This window comes from Strongylocentrotus purpuratus, unplaced genomic scaffold (genome assembly GCF_000002235.5).
Source record: "Strongylocentrotus purpuratus isolate Spur 01 unplaced genomic scaffold, Spur_5.0 spur5_scaffold_9, whole genome shotgun sequence".
Lineage (NCBI taxonomy): Eukaryota > Metazoa > Echinodermata > Echinoidea > Camarodonta > Strongylocentrotidae > Strongylocentrotus > Strongylocentrotus purpuratus.
This window is the reverse complement of record NW_022145615.1, coordinates 1351301-1379175: the sequence shown is the minus strand read 5'-3', so window position 1 is coordinate 1379175 and position 27875 is coordinate 1351301. Positions and strand designations below refer to the sequence as shown.

The 27875-nt window shown below is 37.1% G+C and overlaps 3 protein-coding genes and 1 long non-coding RNA gene across 4 annotated transcripts; 3 read left to right on the top strand and 1 right to left on the bottom strand.

The window, feature by feature from the left end:
* Positions 1-2185: 2185 nt before the first annotated feature.
* SpAN (protein) lies at positions 2186-8872 on the top strand. The gene is given in 7 exon segments (NM_214602.3): positions 2186-2666; positions 3463-3718; positions 4248-4453; positions 5133-5336; positions 6051-6407; positions 6965-7542; positions 8048-8872. Coding segments are annotated over 7 exon segments (1821 nt in total). The 5' UTR covers positions 2186-2576; the 3' UTR covers positions 8178-8872.
* Positions 8873-12858: 3986 nt separating this feature from the next.
* On the top strand, positions 12859-16829 carry LOC593467 (protein SpAN). The gene is made up of 7 exons (XM_792940.5): positions 12859-13140; positions 13582-13819; positions 14092-14297; positions 14610-14813; positions 15114-15464; positions 15741-16258; positions 16592-16829. Exons 1-7 carry the CDS (start codon positions 13051-13053, stop codon positions 16719-16721), a joined length of 1737 nt encoding a protein of 578 aa, XP_798033.2. The 5' UTR covers positions 12859-13050; the 3' UTR covers positions 16722-16829.
* Positions 15820-24574, bottom strand: LOC115920704. The gene is made up of 2 exons (XR_004062474.1): positions 24489-24574; positions 15820-16006 (listed from the first exon to the last, which is right to left on the bottom strand). It is a non-coding gene; the product is annotated as an uncharacterized LOC115920704 (long non-coding RNA).
* LOC593453 (blastula protease 10) lies at positions 21366-25991 on the top strand. The gene is made up of 7 exons (XM_792926.5): positions 21366-21729; positions 22073-22310; positions 22580-22785; positions 23110-23313; positions 23570-23920; positions 24193-24740; positions 25053-25991. Exons 1-7 carry the CDS (start codon positions 21601-21603, stop codon positions 25180-25182), a joined length of 1806 nt encoding a protein of 601 aa, XP_798019.4. The 5' UTR covers positions 21366-21600; the 3' UTR covers positions 25183-25991.
* The last annotated feature ends 1884 nt before the right edge of the window (positions 25992-27875 follow it).

Below are 27875 nucleotides of genomic sequence, written 5' to 3'. Positions count from 1 at the left end.
TCATTTATTAAATGTTAAAAGGGGCAATTTGAAAAAGAGAGGGGCTTATATAAACAAACAAAAAAGGAAAATGTGCACTTATACGAAAGAAATATGGTACTTATTAGATAAGAAAAGGGGAACATGTCAAAATAAAAGGGGCACTTATCAGAGGCGAAAAGTGGCATTTAAGAGAAAGGGAAGGGGGTTCTTATTACGAAGGAAAAAGTGCACTTACTAAAACGTAAAGGGGCACGAGTCAAAGTAAAAAAAAAAAAGGACATAAATATCAGAGGTGAAAAGGGGAATTTCTCGCCCCTGAAAAGACGTACTCACCAGAGATGGAAAAGAGAGAAGGACACTTATTAGAAGAGGAAAGGGGCACTTGTCCTTGTAGGTACCTGAAAATTGGGGGCACAGTGCCCCCCCCCCCCCCCCCCACCGGGAGTGCCGCCTCTGGCATAATGGGTAAAAGTGAGGGGAAAAAACGGAAAAACATGCCATTTCAGCAACATTTGTTTATCACTGGTATCGAATTAGAAATAAAACACGTTTGACATTTATTTGGGGGTCATCTGCCCCCAAAGCCCCCCACCCCCCCCCCCCTATCAGTACGCCAGTCAGTGGGTCATTTACACTTGTAGTGACCCAACATATTGAAAGGAGATAAAGAAACACTTGATTAATGCCAACGAGTACCTAAAGCAATAACCCTAATTCGGTCAATTTGGTACTTGGTAGATCATCTATTCGAGCCAATAGCTTGATCAATAGCCACAAATAGGACAAAACAAAGTTACTTCTGGTCATTATAGAAGGATCAGGTCGAGAAATTCAATGCCTTTTATTCAATTACTACAGAGAGATTTAAAAGCATTGTCAATGTTCAATGTTTCATGTCACGCGATTCGTTAGATAACTAAAGATAACATTAATCATAGCTGTTAGGAAGAGTGCGGAAAACAAGGAAAGATAGTTATAAATGATATTTCTCTTATAAATTTAAATATATTCTTCTGGTCATGTTCCTCCCCCCCCCCCCTAAAATCATGTCATTGTTTGTAAATTACCTTTAATGATCTATGTGTATTGAATGACAGAAAATGTTAATACTTTTAAGAAATTGAAGCTTATTTGACCATTCTAAAAATTTGCATGTTTTCACCTGTAGTGACGTCAGTTATTCATACTCTTGTTTTTGTGTGTTTGGGTTCTTTTTTTAGGTGTTTGGAGGGTTGGTTTTAATAACAAATCTATGTATTCATGGTTAGTATATGCTTTATCAAAAGATAATTATTATTTTATGAACAAAGTATTCTTTGATTTATATTCAGAACACTGTTCTTCTGTATACGGTTTTTGATGAAACAGAAAATGTACTAATTTAGTTTTGACTTGTAACTGATTTAACACCTGAATGATGTAATTTGTTATTTACTTTGTTTTGAATTGTACTACTTTTGTTTGGAGTAAAACATAACATATCATTTTATCTGCTTTCACTGTAAGTTTAGCCTTCAACAATGAATGGAGTCCTAAACAGTTTGGCACCTTCTCATGCTGGTCAGTAAGGGAAAATTAATAACATAATTTATTGGATTTCTCTGTGGATCTGCAAACCCCTAAATTATAAAAATGATCATAACAATAATAATCATAATATTTATAATAATCATAATAATTATAATAATGATAATAATGATAATGATGATGTTGATGATAACGATGAAGTCAATCTTGATATCAAGAAATAGGAATCAATTTTAAAACGACTTGCCATACGTACGTTTGTTCATCATCTTTACAATGTAGATGTGCCGTGGTATATTGTGTCGAATTCTTGATATCAAGAAATTATTTTCTGTTGTAAAGCAATGGTAATTCTTGATATCAAGAAATATGAATAAATGTTAAAACGGATTGCCATACGTACGAATGATACCACATGGAAATATACCAATAACATTGTGACAGAATACATCAGCAATCAAATGTGAATTTCTGAACTTTTGGGGAAAGCTCGGGAAAATTAACCGCAATAATGTGAACAGTTGGATTGGGATTTAAGTTACCGAAACACAATCCTGTAAATAAGATGAATAATATTTCTCTTACGATTGTTTGATTATACGAATCATGTTTAATAATTCTCGATATTGCTCCACAAAACTATGAGTACTTGACCTCTATAATAGAGATGCATGCTCACTAACCTGTTTCTATATCCTGTTTGGTAATTGGTGCTGATCGTAGGTGTTACCAAAGAATTACGATTTGTGCCCCACCTAACTTCCGTATCAAAGGCCTATTATCTTTAATTCATTTAACCAAAAGGAGAACAATAACATTAATGGCGACTGCTTTGTTCCTTAAAGGAGGATGTGCCTTTGAACCAGAAGGGTCTGGGAGGGGTATATATAGAAAGATGCTAGTAGTTCAAGTTAGAGGTTATATAAATATTGAATCTAGCAAGACGAAGAGTACTATCTTATACCAACAACATCTAGAAGTCAAGAAATTTCGCTTTCCCTGTTTATCTTGCAAAGCTTGCACTGACGTTTAATTATTGGAAAGAGTGCGATTCATAGATTCTCAAGATGAAACTTGTACTTCTCCTGGCAGGATTAGCTGCTTTAGCGAAGTGCAGCCTCGCAGCTCCAGCTGGTGCGCAAAAGGACATACCGATGGTAAGCATCTCGACATTTTATGTTGAATTTATTTTTACGCGCTTTATTCATGTAATATAATAATTGCTGGTTACGCAGTTGCATTGCGTTTTTGTTTTATTCTTGCTATTAAAGCTCCGATTCTGCTTTGCTGAGTTGGATGTCGTATTGGGTGACAAGTTAGCTGTCGATTTGAGTGATGGAATGGATGAAGATTCCCGAGCTATAAATGTTCCTTAGCTATTTTAACTCGACTAGATAAACCATAGGTATTCTAAAATCTTCACAAAACTGGGCAACAACTGGTCCGAATCTACAAGTTGGCTTATCTCGATTTGTGTCCAGAGGTCTTGCGTTTTGCTGAGCAGCTTCGCGACTATTTAAAGTCATCACCCACATCAGCTAACTGCCAGACGGGCGAATACCAAACAGAAAGATAGACTATTTACTGATTAATAATGTACTTATTCGCTCTTGAATAGTTAATCTAATGCCTTGACATTTTCTACGGACCTTTTCCTTCTCTGTCTGACCCTGTATCCAACAGGTTATTCATGTTTTAGTTAGTTTGTAATTACCAAGCTTTTTCTTATTACAAATTTAAAAAGTACAGATTTGTGTATCCGAGTCCCGGTTCATAAAGATTACTATTATGTCGATATAAACTCCTTTGATTTTAAAAATTTGATTACAACCAACCAGTTTCACTGATTTTAGTACCTCATATGAATCACAGTAACTCGTCATTGATAACAGATTTTATAATAAAAAAAGGACCCTGGAATCTAGTATTTTTACATTGAAACTTCTCTTACAGGAGACCTCCGCTCCAGAGAAACCTTCAGAAGCCACGACTCCAGGACTCCTAAAGACACCCAAACCAGAGCCTAAGGATGAGGAGCCGACTCCTGGAGCTTTCCAAGGAGACATGATGTTAACAGATGATCAGCTGAGAAAAGTTGAAGAGGCCATCGATGATCAGAAGGCTGGTCGTAAGAAGAGAAAAGCTACCATTTATGAAAGCCAACGCTGGTCATACAAGATCATCCCTTACGTCATTGAGTCGTCCTCCAGTAAGTTTCTGATTTATATTTTTTTTAATCTGACGATCGAAATAGCGCTTTCATGATTATTGTTTTCACTGTCGCTTTGATGAGAGATGTGTATCAGAAGTAATTTTTTAAAAAATGCATTTAATGATTTTCTCCTTGATAAGTTCATTGCATTCAAGAGGCTTTACTGAAATTGATGTACGTAAGAGGAGGATTGCTTCCACCAAAACTATAATGTTGGCCATTTAAACAATCTTTTGCAGTCTGGTTTAAAAATTTAAACAAATGAAATTAAGTGTCCCAGAGTTAATTTTGTTTTTGTTGTAAAAAATGTTCAAACTTTTCATGAACAAAACAATAGAATCAAACGATTGTTGCTTTCTGAGGATATCTCTATATCTTTCCAGTGAGATTATGAACATGAGGAGCATTGTTTGCTTGATCGTAATCTGATCGGTCGAAATATAAGACGAAGATACATTGTATCTTATCTAGCCTCTTATGCCTCGCCGCAAAGGTGATATAAAATCTTCTCGTTTATCTCCATCAGGTGGTCAGTCGAGCTTGATCCGCTCTGCCATGGACCACTGGGAACAGAACACCTGCCTGAGATTCGAACCTCTGACCTCGTCGCATTCGAGTAGACTGGGACACACCTCCTACATCTCCTTCTTCAGGGGTAACGGATGCTGGTCTCACGTGGGAAGGTCTTTCACCAATCAACAACAGATCTCTATCGGACCCCAGTGTGGTTATGTAAGTTGTTGGTGTTTAATTTGGCGTTCTCTTTGCATCTATAAAGCTATTGTCTCCTGGTTTAAAAAAGAAGGGAGGGAACTAGAGATTGAGAGATGAAGAAGAGAGAAAAATGTTTGAGAGAGAAACAGAAAAAGAGGGAGAGAGAGAGAGAGAGAGGAAGAGAGAGAGAGAGAGAGAGAGGGGGGAACAGCAAGAGTGGGAGAGAGAGAGAGAGAGAGAGAAAGAAAAAATTATGGTGTTATATATTCGTAGTGTAGGAAGGAGTGATACCTATTAGGAGAGAAATGGAAAAAGAAAAGTTAGAATATAGGAAGAAGAAAAGTTAATACTTAGAGATGGAATGAGAGAATACCGGACCGTGTATACATGTACGTACACCATAAGAGAAACAGAAGGACAGTTCCCCCTTTTTGTTTTTCCAAAAGGTTATAATGTAGACGAAAGAACTGTATTTTCCAGTAAACTTTGAGACAAACATTTCTCTCGATTTTATTTCTTGTACATATGTATTTGTAGTGAGATTGATTCCTATGTTCTATACAAACAAATTATGCAACGTCTATGACTGACTACATTTGCAGTATTAGGAAGGTTAGGTTCAAGGAATGATAAGTGCCAGTCATAACTCCAATATTTTTGTTATTTAAACATATTTGTTGTTGTTGCTTCCGTTCAGTTCGGCACCATCGTTCACGAGATCGGACACGCCATCGGGTTCCATCACGAACAGTCTCGACCAGACAGAGACGAATACATCAATGTCAACTATGAAAATGTTCAGCAGGGTCGCGAGCATAACTTCGCCAAGTACACATGGGGTAGTGTAACAAGCGGCAATGTCGAGTACGATGTCGGGTCCATTATGCACTATGGTGGATATGTAAGTAATGTTTCCCTCTGTTACTGTCTGTCCATCCATCTCTCTCTCTCTCTCTCACACACACTCTCTCACTCTCTCTCTCTCTCCCTTATCTTTCTCTCCTTCCCTTCCTTTCTCCCTCCCTCTCACCTCCCTCCCCTCTCTCCCTCTCTCTACTCCCACTCTCTCTTTCAATGCTGCACGAGGCAAAGGAGTATCTAGTATAAGGTGAAGCCGGCGTTTGTCCCTCCTTTTAAATTGCAAGCTGCTCTGATACCAGTGTTATCAATTTCATTTCATTTATTCAGTTCCGAGTATTATCATGATAAATCAATATACTTATAAATACATGACAAGTTTAAACTTATTTTAAATTCATTTTGGGCTCAAGGATGAGCAAAGCTTGATGCACTGTGAGCCTTTCCAATCTAATGCAAACACAATGAGGGTGGTTCCTGGCATTCACATATACATGATATTCATCTTTTGGATAAATGAATGTTAAATTAATAGTTTAGTTACATTCATTCTTAGAATATGATCTAAGCACACTACTGTATGAAAAGCAAATTAGCTCAAGGTGGTATTTTTGTACAACCATTGATCAACTGAATTATGCGAGCACTGTCGCTTATTTTTGTTTAACCGTCACTTTTATCTTCATAATTCTGGTCAATTCAAGATATATTTTCATTAACATTTCCCTTTCTATTCACATTTACTTCTCCCCTTTAGGGTTTTTCGTCAAACGGTCGGCCAACCATCACGACCATTGATCCTCGTTTGAATAGTCGCCTCGGTCAACGAACCGCTCTCAGTTCCGCCGACATCGAGCTCGCAAACCGCATTTACGAGTGCGACGATGTCGAAGACTGTTCCAATGCGGATGAATGCCTGAACGGTGGCTACCACGATGCGGACTGCGATTGCGTGTGTCCTTCGAGTTATAGCGGTGACTTGTGTCAAGATGGCGGCCCAACCGTACGACCCGCAGACTGTTCCTATAGATTTACTGAGATGACGGGAGAAATTACTTCTCCTAACTACCCCAATAACTACGACGATAACACGGCTTGTGTGTATGAGATCGAGGTGAGACTTTTCTTCAACATTGAGAAAGTTTTGAGAAAAAACGCAGAATAAATTGATACCATAATGCTGAGAATCAAACTTTATGTAAATGGCATTATGATTAACCTACCTTGTTATCGCAGTGTAAGCGTAAACAATGCCTTGACTATTATGGTGGTATGTTTTGTTTCCACCGTGAAATGCATAATTACCAAACAAGGTTCGTGGCAGATACCCATATAGAATAAAGGAACATTAATTTTGTCGGCACAAAACTGTAAAATGAATTACTCTAACGGATCGTACTCTTCACTCTCAACAGTCATGCATTATGGGGAATTATCCCTTCTAGATTATACTACTAAACATCTAAAGATTTACCTACACTTATTTTTACAGTTACAATTATAACATTAGTGTAAAAACTCAGATTAACATAAGCATGATTTTACTACAGAGGAAACCTACTTTAATCTGAAGTTGTATGCCCTGAATATCTTGATTAACAATGATCGCAAACAGTGTGGCAGGAGGTATCATTACAACTAAAATTAAATTGTTGATTCTTCTCTATTCAGGGACCGTATGGAAGCACGATCGAGCTGACTTTCCTCGACATGGACATCGAAACCGAGACTTTGTGTCGCTACGACGCCGTCGAGGTACGCAAAGACGACATCAACAGTATCGGAGAGAAGTTCTGTGGTAACATCCTACCTCCTGTCCAGATCTCTAGTAGCAACCAGATGATGGTTTCCTTCACATCGGATCCGAGTATCACTAGGCGTGGCTTCAAGGCTACTTACGTCATCATCATACAGACGACGACTGTTTTCTCAACGACCACATTACAGACGACACCTCCCTCAACGACCACATTACAGACGACTAATCCCTCAACGACCACTCTGCAGAAGACCGATACTCCAGTGATCGGTTCATGCGGTGGAACGTTCGTTGGTGTCGAGGGGAGAGTGGCATCGCCCAACTATCCTAACGACTACGATAACAGCCTTCAGTGTGATTACGTGATCGAAGTGGATGACGGTCGTCGAGTTGAGCTCATCTTCGAAGACTTTGGCCTTGAGGATGAAACCACTTGCCGCTGGGACTCGCTTATGATCAACCTCGGAGATGGAATCAAAGTTGGCATGAAGTAAGTTTATTTGTCAGTTTTTATATCTGTCAAAATTATTGTGAACTTTTCTCTACATTGAGCCTGAGTAAATCAGATGTTTTATTTCGGACTAGAATAATTTCTTTCTTGAATGTGGAGCTAGAATATCACTTATAAATTGATGTTAACTTGTTGACACCTGTCAAGAAATATTGTGATCATGTAAACAAAATTACAGAGGTATGAATATGAAGAGAATTGAGTTACCTTAAGATCTATACAGTAATTACAATTTTGTTGAAATTTATACTACTGACCATTTATGAGATGCAAATTGTTCTACATGTAAATCAAGAGCTCCAAACATTCCAAACATTCTCTAAAATGAGCTTTATTTAATGGGAAGTTCATAAGCCTATGAATACCGTACTCGTGTAATTATGAAGAAACAAATCTATGCCCTCCGATTCTACTTCTCGCCTATCGTCTACCATAAGATTAAAGAAAAACAAATTCTAAAATTATCTTTCCTCTCTCTCTTTAGGATGTGTGGACGTGAGTATCCAGCCGCTTCCTTGGTGTCGATTGGTAACAGGATGGAACTAAAGCTGAAAACTGATGGGTCGGTTAATGATAGAGGCTTTGTTGCAAGCTACCGTGCAATCGACCTCTAAATGTATAGAGAAGCCGAAATTACGTGTGCTAAAACTGACTTACAAACGTGAATGCCAAGAACAAAAAGTCATCTTATTATGATCCAAGCAGGATGCTCTTATATGATTGACAAAGAACGAAAGGTTCTCGAGAGAAAAGCTGCATCTCCACGAAAGCAATGTCGAGACAAATTATTATGATGACACTCCCTAGTGATGCGGCCATCTAGTTTGGTGATAAACCTATTTATGTGTTCATCATTTATACATTGAATGCCAGATGAAATTTCTATATTTTTAGTGAAGGTGCTGTTTCTTTTTGTTTTCAAGTTCAGCATATAGCTTCAAATAATATTTTGATCGCTTATAAATATGCTGGCTGGCCACAGCATGTAGATTGAAATCCCGAGTTGATATTGTTTTCAAATTGCAACCACAACACCGTCGATCTAGCTTATGCACTTGTAAGACGTATAAAGTCGCCGTTATTCCTAAATATATAATAGGCCAGGTTATTATTATAGGAGTTTTGTTGTTCAACTAAATATTAAGATGCATTTACTTTGTATTACAGATATAGTTTTAGAGACCTTAATTATAACAGGCATGATTATTATGATTAAGCAACTAGCCGTGGATGGATCAGGGCAATGATTTTTTGTAATATATATGTATTTTTAATGTGCTATTTATTCCTCGTACTGTGATTGTATTTATATAAATTGATAACTACTTAACACCAGTTTATGATTGTTTTATTATATTTGTTTAGTAAAGAATATCGAGAGAGAGAGAGAGAGAGGGGGAGAGAGAGAGAGAGAGAGAGGGAGGGAAAGAGGGAGAGAGAGAGGGAGAGAGAGAGAAAGACAGCGGATCAAGTGAAGAGAAAAATGACGAAACTATGATAAGAAAAAGAAGAAAACATATATCGAGTTTAATATAACAAAAACGTAGTTTCATGACGAAAAGCACCATAGAAGCAAAACTTTAAAAAAGGACATGAAAGTCTGATTTCCACCTCAACATTTTCAAAAGTCTGTCATTAGATCAGGGAGGGAAGGAGCAAATTCAACAAATAGCCCTCCTTTTCACAACGGAGAGCACTCCCCCCCCCCCCCCCCCCCCATTTTCACAATATTCATGGTATTTATCGACACGGCACTTCATTTCATGATCAATAACTGCCCCCTTTGATCGATCATAAACGGCTCATTTGAGTAAAAAAAAAATCAAAGTTTATTTTTATAGGAGGCTAATCCAATGATGTGAAGCCAAGCGATTCATGCCCTTATTTGGAAGCAATTAACAAATCCGATGAATTAATTCAAGACGCTCTGCACGCTTAATCGCCTCTGCCCCTTGCCATCGACATTCAGTAAAAGTTTTTCAGAGATACATACTGCTCATGAATATTCATGAGATGTAGCTGAATGATGCATTCTGATTGCATTGATGTTATAAGTAAGATCAATGTTCAACTTTTTAAAATGGAGGTTGCAAAACCATAGAGAAATAACGGGAAGCATGTTGATATTTTAAAGAAGAGTTAGACATTGCTTTCAAATTACTTCTCTAGTTATGAAGATGTTCGTGTTATCCGTACCGCGAATAGTACTAATAAGTAATAGAATAATTGTTAAAAATTAATGCATGTTTTCATTTTCAAGACAACACGATGTTCATTTTTTTTTTTAAAGCTGAAATTGAGGATTTAAAACAAAAATTATTCTCGTACAAAATATTAAACGATCCAGCTACTTTGTCACTTATTTTTTACTTGTTGAAAATTGAGAGACTCACTTTACTTTGATTCTTACAGTTTTAGGAACCGTTTTGTTTTGAATGGATCAGCAATTGATAAAGTGTCAGATAACAGAGCAGCACAGCACTGATAAGATGAGAACAATCATCAAGCTTCACATTATTTGCTGTAAAGCCTCTTTTTTTTTCTTTAGTTAAAGAGATAGTTGAGTTCTTGTTTAAGACCGCCAATGCCTTCAAAATGCATGGTCATTGTTTTTATTCTTATATGACATTTCTAGTGCCCTTTTAGGGCCTAAAATTGCTATGAAGGTAGTTTAGACCCCAAAATATGTGAAATTTAAATTAAAACCGATCATCTAATTCAGCTCCACTTTCAAAGAAATATGGTAACCATTCATGAATTCATTAATTAATAATAACAATACACGGGCCGGCTGTTTGTGCGTATTATAACCAACACGAATGCCAACAAAAAGCCAACATTGGTATTGGCTGGAATAAAACTTATAAGGCGCTATCTCGTTTTTGAACGGCTACCGGCTGGTTCAAAATTATCGAATATCTGTGGTGACCCACAAATATTAGAAATGGTTATATTCATGGATAATTCAGCCATCTCTGAATCGATTTTGATCAAACAAAAAAGATTTTGTCATTTAAGTTGTATGTTCTTTCAAATTTAACACTCAGTTTTTCATTATCTTACAAAAAATGTAATAAGACTACATTTTCTATTCTTACCCTGTTACTTTTGTTTTAAAAGATATGCTCTATTTCTGTTGTCCGTTAAAAATCACATTTTGCTTTCTGTTATCAAGTCGGGAAATGAATACAAAAAATAACAACCCATTACGTAAATCGTTGCTTGACTACTTTTCACATTGGTAACACATAAATAGTTCTACGCAGGAGAGAGAATGATAACGTTAAAAACCCTGATTTGTTCTCAGAATTCGAACATCTTCAATGGTATAACATGACGAGAAATCGCTACTTCTTGTGAACATCATGTCTCAAACAAATTTGGTGGTGAAAGTATTTCTGTATAGTTCATTAAGACACTCCTTTAATTCGGTAACAACATAAATGCAAATATTTCTATGCATGGAATTGAGACATGACGTGTTCGAAACCAGGTAGGTGCGCTAGTGCCCTTAATTTGGTAAGGCATTAATCCTCATTACCAGGTCCCTCGGAAAGGACCTAAATCCATTAGTCCTCCGGTTGCTTACTAACAAGCATTTATGCTTTCTTAGCAATCAGGTAAAATAACCACCACCACATGGAACCAGATTCGACTAGCACTTGTGCTAACTTCTGGTACAACAAAAGTGTACACATAATATTTTATTCCATTTGTATACGACATACTTTGTAAAACAATATTATTTATGTGTTATGTTATCGATCTTGTGTTATATCGTTATATTTTATGTAATCATGCTTGATACATTATGTTTTACTTATTATTATTTTTGTTGTTAATAAACTCAAACTCAAACTCAAACAAAGTCAGTTTACAAAGTAAGTTTTACTAGATATTGTTATATTTTGCGAACGCTAAGTCATATTATTCTTTTGATAGCAAAATCATTTTTGTAGTTGGAAGATAGCATACATCAAGACACAGAATTCGAACAAATTATATATCTAACGTAAGTTGATTATAGAAAATGTCTTGCCGACATTACGCCAATTATGATTCTCTTTGTAAGCTATAATATTTATGTGGTGGAAAATAAACATAAACAACACGTAGATTCACTAGTTATTTTTTATTCGGTAAAATCTTTTCTACGGATAAAAATAGGATAACATCAAGACTTCTTAATTCACTTGTTCTCAGAAACCTAACATTCTCTTTTTTTTGGTGATAGCATTTCTGTAATTATGTTGAAAGATAAACATAAATGACCCTGTAAATTCACTACGTAATTGCATGGTAATTTTCTTTAATTACTGGTAGGTAAAATCATACACAAACTATTTCTAAGCATGGAAACGAAATATATGTCATCAGGACCCTTCATTCCTTCCCGGAATTCAATGCTGCATCCATATAAGGTGACTAGAAATCGTTATACTTCGCCGACAGTACGTCACAGTTTTGTCTCGACCCAATGACCTTCTGGTCTTGGAAATAGGTATACAACACTAATCGATAGTAGACAAAAGTACCCCATTACGTAATGTTTGGACCCTCCTTATATTCTTTGGAAAATAGACCCGTTATGATAAGGTCGATTTTTTGTTCATTTCAAATGCTGTGTTACTCTCTCGAAAACCTGACCACAAGAGTGCACAATAAACATTTGTAAAAATTAGAATTGTGAACGAACTACCCAGCTCAATCATTTCTAGGTTCAAAATTCACCGAACGATATATAAACCTCAAGGATTTGTTAACTAAATTTGCTCTAGTAGTATTCCTTCTTAATACCAAACTGTGAACCCCATTGCAACCTGAAGACCTTAATCAATGCGGTTGTCATTATTCAATTTCGTGATGATAATAATAAATTACACGAAATCATAACTGATACGAATGTACTCAATATCCTCAAAGCAATATCCTCAAAGCAATAGTATATGGAATAGATCAAAAACGATTTCATACGTAGACTACTTAGAAACTTTCCTAATATATGTAGTTATTTTGACCAGGGCACTCAAGCATTCTAACTTCATCACATATACGTAAACACATTGACGAACTTTACGAGTTCTTCGATTTTCTTTGTCAGAACTTTTGACGCACTGGGTCCTTCTTGGAAGACGTCGACACGTACACGTAATCCTTTGATGACAATGGCGTCTGATGACGGGGTAGGATCGGCTTTGTTCGAGGTACGCAAGAGTGGTCCAGGAATAGGGACTGCACCGGACTGGGAGGGGATAAATAGGAGGAGAGATGTCCAGGCTAATCATAAACAGACCAAGATTCTACCAAGAGAAGTTAGGCAGAGATAGAAGACAACTGACTGAGAGCGAAGGAGATTGACAAACAAGACGCGAGAAACTAGAAAAGAAAACGGCATCAAAAGCTTGAACATACTTCAAGAAATCAACTACTCAACGTATTATAAGTCTACCAACCTAGTGCTTCTACCCATCTCTATAACTCATCAAGATGAAATTCTTACTTTTACTGACTGTCTTCGCTGTTATAGCGCAAGGCATCTTTGCTGCTCCAACAGGTCTTCAGAAGGAAGACCCACAGGTAAGTTCCATTTGAGTTTGAGCATCAGACTCAATATATTCAATTTTTACTTTTAAATTTCTTCTTGACAATCTAGTTGGATTTTTATTAAATGTTTGGGTACTCAAAGTGAGCAAAGTTCTTAATGGCGTATGTACTAGGATCCCTACATGGACGTCAGTCTGTTTCATACAATAAAAGGGAGAGGGGAAGGGGGATACTTGAGTTATAACGGAGTTGTCTTCTGCGGAGCCAGCTTACGTTTTCAGTTATCTTGGTCTGTCGATTAACATTTTAATTTAATTGTTGTATTTCTTTTGTTACTTCTTTTTTTTTTTAAATTTGCCGACTTTTCCTCTCACCTGAACGTAAAAAAAACTATAAAATATAATAAAGTCAAGTAGCCACAATTGTAATAATTTACCAGTATTAACATAACAAATTAATTATTTTCTCTTGCAGGAGCCACCACCACCAAAGAAACCCCAGGACAGCGTCGTCCAACACCAGGAACCCCTAGACGAGGATCCGACTCCTGGAGCCTTCCAAGGAGACATGATGTTAACAGATGATCAGCTGAGACAAATCGAGATGGCCATCGATGATCAGAAGGCTGGTCGTAAGAAGAGAAAAGCTGCCATCAATGAGAATGCTCGTTGGACCTCCAACATCGTTCCTTATGAAATCTCACCATCTTCAAGTAAGTCCTGGAAACACCTTATCCTTAATCTAGCATTCAATAAAACTACAGTGCGAGAATAATATGCAACATACGAAGCATATCGATTATGGACATTTCGTTTTTTCGTCTATTCTAGTTTTATCAGCACGTAACAACACAATATATGAATATTGCATGTATGATACTAGATGTAAAATGTATAAAAGGCGTATTGTAAATCGGCATTGGTTGATCTCGGGTTTTTTCGTCACTAATATTTTATTTACTGGTCTTTATTTTCATTTAATTAGGTGGTGATGCTACGGTGATTCGTGCAGCTATGGACCACTGGGAGCAGCATACCTGTCTGAGATTCGAACCACGAACTTCATCACATGCTAGTCAGCTAGGTCATAACACCTATCTTTCTTTCATCAAGGGTGGTGGTTGCTGGTCCTATGTAGGGAAGGTCTTCAATGGTGAACAACAGATCTCCATCGGTTCAGGATGTGAATACGTAAGTCCTTTGGAAATTTATCATATTTTTGTTATTCTTGAAAATGTAAATTCCGCTTGAAAATAGCTTTATAAGAGAAATAAGGAGAAAGAGATCGACATACAAACGCGACAATCAAAGAAAGGATGAAGGAATAGATAAAAACAAAACAAGAATACAGAAAGGTATCAGTCAATGAGACTCTTATATTTGCTTATTTCGAAATGTAAAATATAAGCGTTGATATACCATTTGTGTAGTATCTGACCTATACATCGTATTAAGACATGCAACATTATAACATTGTTTCTCTTTTGTTCTCTTTAATAACAGCTCGGTATTGTTGCTCATGAGATCGGACACGCCATCGGGTTCCATCACGAGCAATCTCGACCAGACAGAGACGACTTCATCAATGTCCACTTTGAAAACATCCAATCCGGACTTGAAGGCCAATTCGAAAAGTATGACTGGAACGAAGTCACGACACGCAACGTCGAGTACGATGTCGGTTCCGTCATGCACTACGGATCACATGTAAGACATTTAACTTTGACTAAGATCAATCAACGATTAATCAGCTGAGACATAAATATTGATATCATATCATGGATTAACGCTTTTGGCAAATTCTTACGAGTTATTCTGGACAGCATTACATCCATATTAAAGTATACACATTGAACCAGTCCAGATTTGTTCCCAATGGACTGATTTATATACCGACTACTAATTCGTAAGTATTGTCATGTTTTGTCATATTTGTTCCAGTAAATTCATCTTCACAGTATCACTTGATCACATTGGTAACGTGTGATTCTTGATTATCTTCTATAGGGATTCTCAGTGAACGGTCAACCAACTATCACCACCATTGATCCTCTTCAAATGCATCTCCTTGGTAACCGAGAGGGTCTTAGTACTGCCGACATCACACTAGCCAACCTCATCTACGAGTGTGACAATGAATGTTCGACCACGGAGCAATGTCAGAACGGTGGATACCATGATAGCGACTGTAACTGCGTGTGTCCTCCAGGTTACAGCGGTGACTTGTGTCAGGATGGTAGTGGACCTACAACCACTCCACCATGTATCCAAAGATTGACTGATACACAGGGAGAGATTACGTCACCAAACTACCCCAGTAACTATGACAACGATCAAGAATGCATGTACCTCATTGAGGTGAGTTTGGGTTTCAATTTGTCAACTGCTTTAGATTCAAGTGATTCAAGATAATCAAACCAATAACATCCTATCTACAGCACAATGCTATCGAGTTTAAACAAATTATTTCTACAAAAAAATGAAGCCCTTTACTTATCAATATAAAGGATCTAATCTTTCTTCGGAATAAACGTTTGGCAGATGTACGTCAATTTACTACGAGTAGAAGGACAAATGTGTCATAAAATGATTTCTAAATTTGGTCAACATTTTTCTCCTTTATCATCCAAACAGGGAGCTCCAGGAAGCTCGATCGAGCTGACATTCGTAGACATGGACATCGAAAACGAGAATCTCTGTAGGTACGATGCCGTCGAGGTACGCACAGACGACATCAACAGTATCGGAGAGATCTTCTGTGGTAACACAATACCCCCTGTCCAGATCTCTAGCAGCAACCAGATGTTGGTTTCTTTCACATCTGATTACAGCGTCACTGGGCGTGGTTTCAGAGCTACTTACGTCATCCAGGGTGGTTCTACCACTGAGATACCAACTACCTCTCCTCCAACTACCAATCCTCCAGTCATCGGGACATGTGGAGGAAACTTTGTTGACAACCAGGGTTCATTAGCATCACCAAACTATCCAAACAATTACGATGATAACCTACAATGTGTCTACGTGATCGAAGTGGAGGCTGATCGTCGAGTTGAGTTGACATTCGCAGACTTCTCACTGGAGAATCAGAATACTTGTCGTTGGGACGCACTGGACATCGATCTCGGAGATGGTGTCAGAGTTCCTATGAAGTAAGTTTGCTTCCTGATACTTCTTTAATCCACTTAAAGGGAAATTTGCTTCAAGTATAAAAATGTATTTCAGAAGCTAGTAAAACATGTCTTTTATTAAACTTTATATTTCATTTAAAGAATAACAGATTTAAGTTGCAATTCTAGTCGCCAGACTCATCCATAAAACATAGTTGATATCATTGTTTAGAGCACGTAAAATTTATTGCTAGTGTTTTGAATATATGTATTAATGTGCATTTGTTGTATAGACAACTTGTAAATCCAACTGAAATGCTTACCAATTTTCTTTCTTTTCTTTCTTTTCTTTCTCTTTATTTCCTCTTTCTCTAGGATGTGTGGAAGTGAGTATCCAGCCGCTTCTTTGGTGTCAATCGGTAACAGGATGGAACTAACGCTGAAAACTGATGTGTCTGTTAATGATAGAGGCTTCAGAGCAGACTACCGTGCTATCGATCTGTAAAACCGTCGATATCGTTAGCCAAAAATATCTTGGTAAAAACGTATATGAAACATCTCTTGTCACACATCTATCATGACTGTAAGGTCAAATTGTAAATACGAAGAAATGGCAAAACTGCTGCCATATTTTAAGATGTTGAAATAATATTTCTAAATATTAAGCAATAACTTTTTACAAAAATGCCAAAATGTGTTATTCCTTTGAACCAAAGAAACCGTCTGGTACGGCAAAATAAGATCTATGTAGAACAAAATTTCTTGATACTCTTTGCTTTATGTTGATTGGGCCTATGCCTCGAAAACAAAGGGAAAATGTGATATATTTATTACAACTTATCACTCATCTTTTCGATCAGTGCCTTGATCTGAACGCCAGTTAAATAAAAGTTGTTTTATTATGTAAGATGTTACGATGATGAGTTTATAAGAAATATTTTAATCTTTCGATTCTTCTAAATGTTTTGATACATATCTTCATGTTTATATGATTATTCCGTCTGAGACGGCTGGTTAAAAAAACAATTTATATTGTCTGTGAGGAATTGTATTTGACCACTGCAACCTTTCACATAGGTTGATGATATGTAAATAATTATGTGATTTTCCGTCAGGTACGGCTGGGTTTTATAAAAGACAAATAAAACATTTATATGATTACACAAATGAATCCACTTTTGTACACAAGTTGAATAGTTTGTATCTAGGGGTAAACATGAGAGGAGTATATAGAAAAGGAGAAAAAGAAGTAGACGGAAATAGAGAGAGACAGAGAGAGAGAGATAAAGAAAGAGAGAAGAGGAGAAAAAGATAGAGAGAGAGAGAGAGAGAAAATGAGAAAAAGATAGAGAAAGAGAGAGAAAGAGAGAGAGAGAGAGAGAGAGAGAGAGAGAAGGGATAGAGTAAAGTAACTAGATAGTGAGATAGAGAGGGAAAGAAAGAGAGAAGGAAGAGAAAGTGAAAGACAGAGATAAAGATGGGAATAAAAAGGGAGTATGGCGATTAAAAGAGCCAGAGTGAGACAGAGAGAGGGGGATCAGATAGATAGGATAGGGGGATTATATGAATAAAGAAGAAATAGAAATACAGTCAAGCTGAGCAATTTATTAATTTCTACTACATGCAGCATTATATTAATAGATTTAACTATTTAACTAAATACCAATTTATACTACGCTCTCTCTCTTTTTTCTCTCTCTCTCTCCCTCTCTCTCCTTCTCTCTCTCTCTCTCTCTCCTATACATATTTTTAAGAAATGTTATCATTACCATAGACCCTCATATATGTTGATTCTTTGCTCATATTAGCTGTCCCATTTAATTTTAATTTGATATCATGGACTTAATATACAAAGCCAGTATAAACGATTTTAATGTACCGACATAAGTATATCTAACTTCAATCATTCCGATTATTGCTCTTATTCTTGTTTATGACGTTTCTAGTGCTCTTTTAGGACCTGAAATTGTTATGAAGATGATTTTGTAATTTAACTTGAATTGTATGTTCTTTCAAATTTGATACTCAGTTTTTCGTTATCTCACAAAAAAATATTTTGTGTAGCACCCTCTGCAACAGAGCGCAACTATCCCTTGAATAGTCATCATGGTTGTTTTTTTAAAAAATTTTTATGAGATGTAATTTTTTGCACTGGGACCTCACAATCGCTCGGCAGAAAATGTATATTCAGACCATCACACCCAAATGCAAAGTATGTTGCTTAAGCAATATCTTGTTCCACGTCAAGAGAGAAACAAATACTGATGGCATCCCTGGCAGTGTAATCACAATCATGACGATGTACGGGTATGTCTAAAAGTGGTGAATGTTTTTTTTTCATGTAGGTGCCCCTTTTTCCAGAAAGTGCCCTTTTTGTTGATGCCCCGCTCCTACTTAAGAAGACGCTCCGCTACCCCTGCATTATGCTACTTGGTGGTGATGCGGATTTTGTTCTGACCCTCAAAAGCATTTGCTCATTACGCCACTGCTAATAACACAACAAAGGCTAACAACAACAAAGGCTACTGTTTGACATGATTTGGGCTGGCTATTTTCCAGATCGTGTCCAGTGAACAACTTCCATACCCTTATATGGAAACGTCTTACCCCTAAAGCTATTACTGGACCAGGGAGGTTTGCGCACGGACCTGGTAGTATAGAGTTCAGTGGGTTTGCGTTACAAAGACTGATTGAACAATTGGGCAGACGAAAGGGTGTCTGTTTGGGCAAAATCTTATGTAATTGTTACATTGCATGTTTGTCTATTGCCCCGGAGTCTTGCATGTATACATGTTCTTTCGCAATGGCGGAGGTCACGACGAGATTAGTATAAAGCATGTTGTATGAGTCATTCACTATGTTAGTTTTTCCTGAATAAAAAAGATGATTTTTAACTTTTTAACAAATATTTGTTTCGTTTGGTTTCCCTCGACAATACCACATTTGAAAAAAATTATTAAATATCTAATAAATTTTTAATGAGTATATACTAGGAACCTCAACAGTTGCGAAATTATCTCATATTATTTTATGTATTGGACCATTAATTTGTAGATATCTACTGCGATGTTCATGATATTGTTCTTTCAATATGAAAAAACGTCATTCCGTAACGATTAGAATATCTCATGAAAGCTGGCAGCTTATTTATGAGTTCAAAATGTAACATGCTATATGTAATGATGTACTATACAACATGTAAGAAATATGAAAATAAACTGAAACTGAACTGAACTGAAAATTTGAAAGGGTAAGCTTCCATCCCTACCACCACCACCGAAACCACCACCACCACCACCACCACCACCACCACCACCACCACCACCACCACCACCACCACCACCACTATTATCATCATCATCACATCACCGCCATCAATTTGTATCAACCTTCAATTCTTTAATATGACCATAAATGTATAAAGATCGGTGTATCAAGGTAAAGGCGACCCCCATTTGCAGAAAAAAAAGAGGGTCACTCGCTGTCCATGCTACACTTGCCAGAGATCGCGGCCTTTCAGGATTTCCAAAAACTTCGGATCTCTTATTCATGACCCATCTTTAAAGATGGTTAATATCACACACGTAGAGTTTAATACAAAAACTGCTTATCTCAGTCTTGAATGATACCTTTTCCTCTATATCTCTAAGTTGACCATAATGCTCTAAGACTCACAAATCCCACTTATTAGGTCACTTACTACATTATATGATCCTAAGCAAAAGATTGTAGTGCATCGTGATTTCATACCATACTATCAATACTAAAGTATTGATGGGATAATTGCTGAGTACAACTATTTCTAGTGCCAGAGTAAAAGATCACATGTCGTTTACTCATTCCCCATTCTAGAGATTGATAGTCAAATCGAAATTGAAAGAAAATCTTGAAATCCATTACGTGATTTTCTTCGACAGTTACTTCAGGATATTTATTATTTTTTAAAGAGAGGATCGTTTAGATCATGATGAATTATCCAAGAAAAAAAAAATGAAAGATGGACTTAGAAGGAAAACAGAAAGAAAGAAAGGAAGGAAGAAAAAGGAAAGAGAGGAAGACATGCAGAAAGAAAGAAAGAAAGAAAGAAAGGACGAAATAAAGACAATCCCATAGTTTAAATCACCTTTCTAGAGCATTCAATGTTCTCACCCATCACGGTAAAACGTTACTGCGACCTGTCATTATCATTCGTATATATGCAATAAACCGCCCAAATTCGATTTTTAAAATGATATTTCATGTTTGTAAGTCGTCATAATTGTTCATATTATTATGTTAAGTTTGACGAAAGATGGATATTTGTCAGGATGACATCCTACAACATTCCGCAGAACAAAACCGACGATCCATAATATGTGATCAACAGAAAAAATACTTTGGCGCCAAACGTGTGCTCAAAGATGCTTCTGAAACATTTTGTAGTTGTACCCTTCGGGCTTTTTTTCCACATTCGCCGAGGTAAAAACTCTTAGGGTGTTTAAACAATAAAAAGATTCCACCAGGAAAGGGTATTTTAATAATAACAATAAATACAAAAGAATTAAAGTTAATGCTAAAATCGATTGACGTCGTAAGTTGACAATATTCTTTATCTAGTTTCTTTCGAACAGGACTTTTACGTAAAAGACCACTATATAATTGTCCAAACAGGCTGGCGAGGCTGCGTATTTCAAAGGTATATTGAAGTAATTCCGTTGAATCATCACAACGTAGTGATAACAGTACGGGGATTAACGTATAAACGCGAATGACGGCAATAAGGAGCATTTGAAAAGGACGATACCACAAGATGCGCAGATCAAACTCGATTGAATAGCACAGCAATTCCATGTGGGAAATACCCTCATTACAGATTACGTAAACATACATGAACTGACGTATACGGTACGTCATCAATGGAATAAAGCGAAAGAGTTCCGAAAAACTATTCACGATCCGAGATGCGAATCTTTTGTTGTCCTCGGTTTGGGGAAGGGTCAGCGGAGGCACCAAAACCGTTCGAGCACATCACAAGACGCCCGCACATCGTTGCGTTATCAGCAAAGAAAAGAAGAATAGGGAGGCATTAAAAAGCTTGAATGGGCCTATACGTATATCTTACTTTGTCCAGAAAGACGTCACTCCGATGCAGATCGATCGAAAATGGGTCTTGAAGAAGGTATAAATATGGCAGCTTTGACAAAACTTCTTCAGATTACTCCAAAAGCATTGGAAGACCACATCAAACCAACGCCAGCACATCGAACCAGAAGACCAAGAAACAGAAGACGAAGAAGAAATTTTCGTTCAACCAGTTCACAAGGAGAAGGCAACAATCATTATCTCAAAGAAATAAATTTAAAGACTGCCAGATAGAGAAGAGTACCGCGAACATCACTGTCATCATGAAAACCGGATTGGTACTAGTGTTTGTAGCCCTACTGGCCCCGGGACTTCTCGGGCTGCCACTACAGAGCGATAGTCTGCTGAAGAGAATGGCTCGAGATGCCAAAGAAGGAAAAGAAGAACCAACGGTAAGAACTGTTTTTATATTCTATCTTTATAATTATCAAACAGGGACCTATAATCAGAACTCTGGCGTCCTCTTGATACATATCAATGATAGTAGATGAAGAGCGGTTTCCTAAATCCTTCCAGATTTTGTCCGTGTCTCTTACTTTCTGTGCCTTTCTAAACTATCTATCATTATGTGTGCTAATATATCAAATATTTTTGGCATTGTCTTCAAATCTTGACAGTGAAAAATCGTTCATCTTTTTTATAATGAATCCGTAATTTAATACTAGATGTGATTTGAAACTATATAATTCTTTCATTGTTTATATATTTACATTTTTATTCTGTTTTTCGTACCAGGAGCCACCACCACCAAAGAAACCCCATGACAGCGTCGTCCAACACCAGGAGCCCCTAGACGAGGATCCGACTCCTGGAGCCTTCCAAGGAGACATGATGTTAACAGATGATCAGCTGAGACAAATCGAGATGGCCATCGATGATCAGAAGGCTGGTCGTAAGAAGAGAAAAGCTGTCATCAATGAGAATGCTCGTTGGACCTCCAACATCGTTCCTTATGAAATCTCACCATCTTCAAGTAAGTCCTGGAAACACCTTATCCTTAATCTAGCATTCAATAAAACTACAGTGCGGGAATAATTTGCAACATACGAAGCCTATCGATTATGGACATTTCGTTAAGTCTATTCTAGTATTATCAGCACGTAACAACAAAATATATGAATATTGCATGTATGATACTAGATGTAAAATGTATAAAAGGCGTATTGTAAATCGGCATTGGTTGATCTCGGGTTTTTTCGTCACTAATATTTTATTTACTGGTCTTTATTTTCATTTAATTAGGTGGTGATGCTACGGTGATTCGTGCAGCCATGGACCACTGGGAGCAGCATACCTGCCTGAGATTCGAACCACGAACTTCATCACATGCTAGTCAGCTAGGTCATAACACCTATCTTTCTTTCATCAAGGGTGGTGGTTGCTGGTCCTATGTAGGAAGGGTCTTCAATGGTGAACAACAGATCTCCATCGGTTCAGGATGTGAATACGTAAGTCCTTTTGCAACTTATCATACTTTTGTTATTCTCGAAAATGTAAATTCCACTTGAAAATATCTTCATAAGAAAATATAGGGAGAAATAGATCGATATTGAGAACGAGACAAGGAGAGAGAAAGGAAGATAGAATATATATTCATAACAAAAACAAATAATACAAAAAGGAATCGGTCTAGGATACTCTTAGATAAAATTAGAATTGTTTAGTTTGATATGTTTGCCTTTTTCGAAATGTAAAATATAAGCGTTTATATACAATTTTTCGTAGTATCTGCAACATTATAACACAATTGTTCCTTTTCTCTTTTATAACAGCTTGGCATTGTTGCTCATGAGATCGGACATGCCATCGGGTTCCATCACGAGCAATCTCGACCAGACAGAGACGAATACGTCAATGTCCACTTTGAAAACATCCAATCCGGCCGTGAAGGCAACTTCGAAAAGTATGACTGGAACGAAGTCACGACACGCAACGTCGAGTACGATGTCGGCTCCGTCATGCACTACGGATCACATGTAAGACATTATATTTGATCGATCTTTAATGATTGTGTGAATTTCGATATTTACAGATATTAAGTATTAATGAGCACATTCACAAATATACAGCATCACGTCCATAGTGAAATATCCATACTAAACGGCCCAGAATTTTGGCCAATTTGGCTGACATACCGGTAACTTAAATTCATAACAGTATAGCATCTTTCAATGTTTTCATTTTTTCACCTAATCTCATTGGTAACGTCTGATTCTTGATTTTCTTCTACAGGGATTCTCAGTAAACGGTCAACCAACTATCACCACCATTGATCCTCTTCAAATGCATCTCCTTGGTAACCGAGAGGGTCTTAGTACTGCCGACATCACACTAGCCAACCTCATCTACGAGTGCGACAATGAGTGTTCGACCACAGAGCAATGTCAGAACGGTGGATACCATGATGGAGATTGTAACTGCGTTTGTCCTCCAGGTTACAACGGTGACTTGTGTCAAGATGGTAGTGGACCTACCACCACACCACCATGTATCCAAAGGTTGACTGATACACAGGGACAGATTACGTCACCAAACTACCCCAGTAACTATGACAACGATCAAGAATGCATGTACCTCATTGAGGTGAGTTTTTGTTTCAATTTGTCTATTGCTTCAGATTTAAGTGATTCAAGATAACCAAACTAATAACATCCTATCTTTAACACAAGGATATTGAGTATTAAAAAAATACACAAACTAATAAAGTACTTTACTTTAAGTATAAAGGTTTTCATTCTCTTTGGAGAAAAGCTCTGGCAGATGTACGTCTATATGCTACCTGTAGAAGGACAAAATAATGTAATGAAATTATTTCGAAATTTGATAAACATTTTTCTCCTTTATCATCCAAACAGGGAGCTCCAGGAAGCTCGATCGAGCTGACATTCGTAGACATGGACATCGAAAACGAGAATCTCTGTAGGTACGATGCCGTCGAAGTACGCACAGACGACATCAACAGTATCGGAGAGAAGTTCTGTGGTAACACAATACCCTCTGTCCAGATCTCTAGTAGCAACCAGATGTTGGTTTCTTTCACATCTGATTACAGCGTCACTGGGCGTGGTTTCAGAGCTACTTACGTCATCCAGGGTGGTTCTACCACTGAGATACCAACTACCACTCCTCCAACTACCACTCCACCAACTACCAATCCTCCAACTACCAATCCTCCAGTCATCGGGACATGTGGAGGAAACTTTGTTGAGAACCAGGGTTCATTAGCATCACCAAACTATCCAAACAATTACGATGATAACCTACAATGTGTTTACGTGATCGAAGTGGAGGCTGATCGTCGAGTTGAGTTGACATTCATAGACTTCTCACTGGAGAATCAGAGTACGTGTTGTTGGGACGCACTGGACATCGATCTCGGAGATGGTGTCAAAGTTCCTATGAAGTAAGTTTGCTTCCTGGTAGTTCTTTAATCCATCAAATTTAATATGTGCTTGAAGTATTGAAATGTATTTCAGAAGCTAGTTAAACTTGCTTTCATAAAACTTCATTTTAAGAATAAGTGATTGAAGTTGCAATTCTAGTCGCCAGACTGACCTTTATAACAGAGTTGAAATCATTGTTTAGAGCGCGTATTATTGCTAGTGTTTTTAACATAATTATTGATGTGCATTCGTTGTATCGACAACCCGTAAATCCACCTTGAATACTTACCAATTTTCTTTCTTTACTTTCCCTTTTTCCTCTCTCTCTCTAGGATGTGTGGAAGTGAGTATCCAGCCGCTTCTGTGGTGTCAGTTGGTAACAGGATGGAACTAACGCTGAAAACTGATGGGTCTGTTAATGATGGAGGCTTCAGAGCAGACTACCGTGCTATCGATCTGTAAAACCGTCGGTGCTGTTAGCCAAAAATATCATCTTGGTAAAAACATATATGAAACATCTCTTGTCAAACATCTATCATGACTGTAAGGTCAAATTGTAAATACGAAGAAATGGCAAAACTTTTATTCTTTTATACCGGTTATGGAGAAAATTGAAGACGAAGTGCCAAAGTTCGATATCTATTTTTAGATTCTTGTATTTGTAATTCTAGTGTGTGCTGCCGATCTTTAAGATGTTGAGATAAATCTTCTAAATACTTAGCAATAACTTTTGACAACAATGCCAAAATGTTGTATTCCTTTGAACCAAAGAAAACCGTCTGGTACGGCAGAATTAGATCTATGTAGAACAAAATGTATGGATACTCTTTGCTTTATGTTGATTAGGCCTATGCCTTGAAATCAAAGGAATAATGTGATATATTTATTACAACTTATCACTCATCTTTTCAATCAGTGCCTTGATCTGAGCGCCAGTTAAATAAAAGGTGTTTTATTATGTAAGATGTTACGATGATGAGATTATAAGAAATATTTTAATCGTTCGATTCTTCTAAATGTTTTGATACATATCTTCATGTTCATACGATTATTCCGTCTGAGACGGCTGGTTAAAAAACTATTTTTATTGTCTGTGAGGAATTTTATTTTACCACTGCAACCTCTCACACGTGAACAAGTTAAATCCTTGGAACTCATGTTATTCGTGATCGAGTAGATTGATGATATGTAAATAATTATGTGATTTTCCGTCAGGTACGGCTGGGTTTTATAAAAGACAAATAAAACATTTATATGATTACACAAATGAATCCACTTTTGTACACAAGTTGAGTAGAGTGTATCTAGGGAGAAAAAGAAGTAGACAGAAATAGAGAGAGGGACAGAGAGAGATTAAGAGAAAAAGAAGAGGAGAGAAAGAGAGAGAAAAGGAAAGAAAGATAGAGAGAAAGAGAGAGCGAGACAGGGAGAGAGAGAGAGAGAGAAGGGATAGAGTAAAGTAGTGAGATAGAGAGGGAAAGAAAGAAAGAAAGAGAGATGGAAGGCAAAGTGAAAGAAAGGGATAAAGATGGGATTAAACAGGGAGTATGGCGATTAAAAGAGCCAGAGTGAGACAGAGAGAGGGGGGGGCATAATTATAAGGATTAAATGAATAAAGAAGATATAGAAATACAGTCAAGCAGAGCAATTTAGAAGACCGAGGAATGAGAGAGAGAGAGAGAGAGAGAGAGAGAGAGAGAGAGGGGGGGAGAGGCAAAGACAGACACTCATTGGGAGAAAGAGTTAGACAGTTACAGAAGGTAACACACACATACATACATACAGAAGTTTAGAACAAATTAAGTTGTATGTATCTCTAAGATAAATCAAATTCCATAATCCATCTGTAGATAAGATATTTTGAATTACTTTTTATTTGATATTTTGGTTACAAAATAACATTTTGTTATTCGTTCTGCATTCTGGGCATAAATGTACATTCATTTCCATAATAGAAATTAGAAAGAAAATGAAATAAACCAAATTAATTAGTAGGTACATACTCAAAGAACTTTCTACTATCAAAATAATGGATCTGTTCAACTTCTTGAAGATAAGACAAAAGTCCATTGAAGTAGTCATTTTTTTGTGATGAACTTCAATTAATGAACACAACTGTTCTGCTAAAATGACAAAACATATGTATACCTGAGCTTTCAAAAGAGATTATATGCATTTGGTGATAAACAGTTTATATGAATTAATGGACAAACTTCACAAATGACGAAACCACAAAATACATTGCAAAGCTGACAACGGAGTGCATTTCAGATATCAACATGAGTCTCCTGAAGTACAATACGAATGATCTTTATCACTGGAAAGAAAGCTAGGGAAATCTAGTTTCAGAAAACTATTCAAAGATAATACATTCCAGTGACTTATTTTTGGTTTAGAGTCAAAGAGTTGGGTATGTATTCATATGATAATTTATGATCTCCAAAAGGCATGCCCAAGAGTATGTAAACAAAATGAATAAATATTAGTTACGTCAATGGCAAGAAAGCAAAACATAAAAGTGAAATAGAAAATTCATCATGATTTTTCCTTTCTAACAACTACATTCTCTATTAAGTCTAACTATTTGTGCAGCATTATATTAATAGATCTTGCCACCCATTTAACCAAATACCAGTGTAATATGTGCTCTCTCTCTCTCTCTCTCTCTCTCTCCCCCCCCCCCCCTCTTTCTCTCTCCTCCCCTCTCCCTCTGTCTCTCTGTCTCTCTCTCCTACACACGTTTTAAGAATGTTATCATTACCATAGACCCTCATATTTGCTCATGTTGCTGTCCAATTTAATGTTAATTTGATTTCATTGACTTATACAAACCCACTATAAATGGTTATAATGTACCAACATAAGAAAATCTAACTTCAATCATTCAGATTATTCCACAACATCTGAATCACCGAATCTGAGCTATATCCTACCTGTGTCATACTCTAAATTCACCATTCATTAACACATTCAAATATGAACCTGCATATTTTTATTTATTCTAATACAATCATGTACATGTAATACATCTGGCGCATACACAGGGGGGGGGGGGGGGGGGGGGGGGGGGGGGGGGGGGGGGGGGGGGGGGGGGGGGGGTTGGGGGGTTAAACCCCCCCCCCCTTTGATATTTTTATGTGTGTATACCCCCCCCC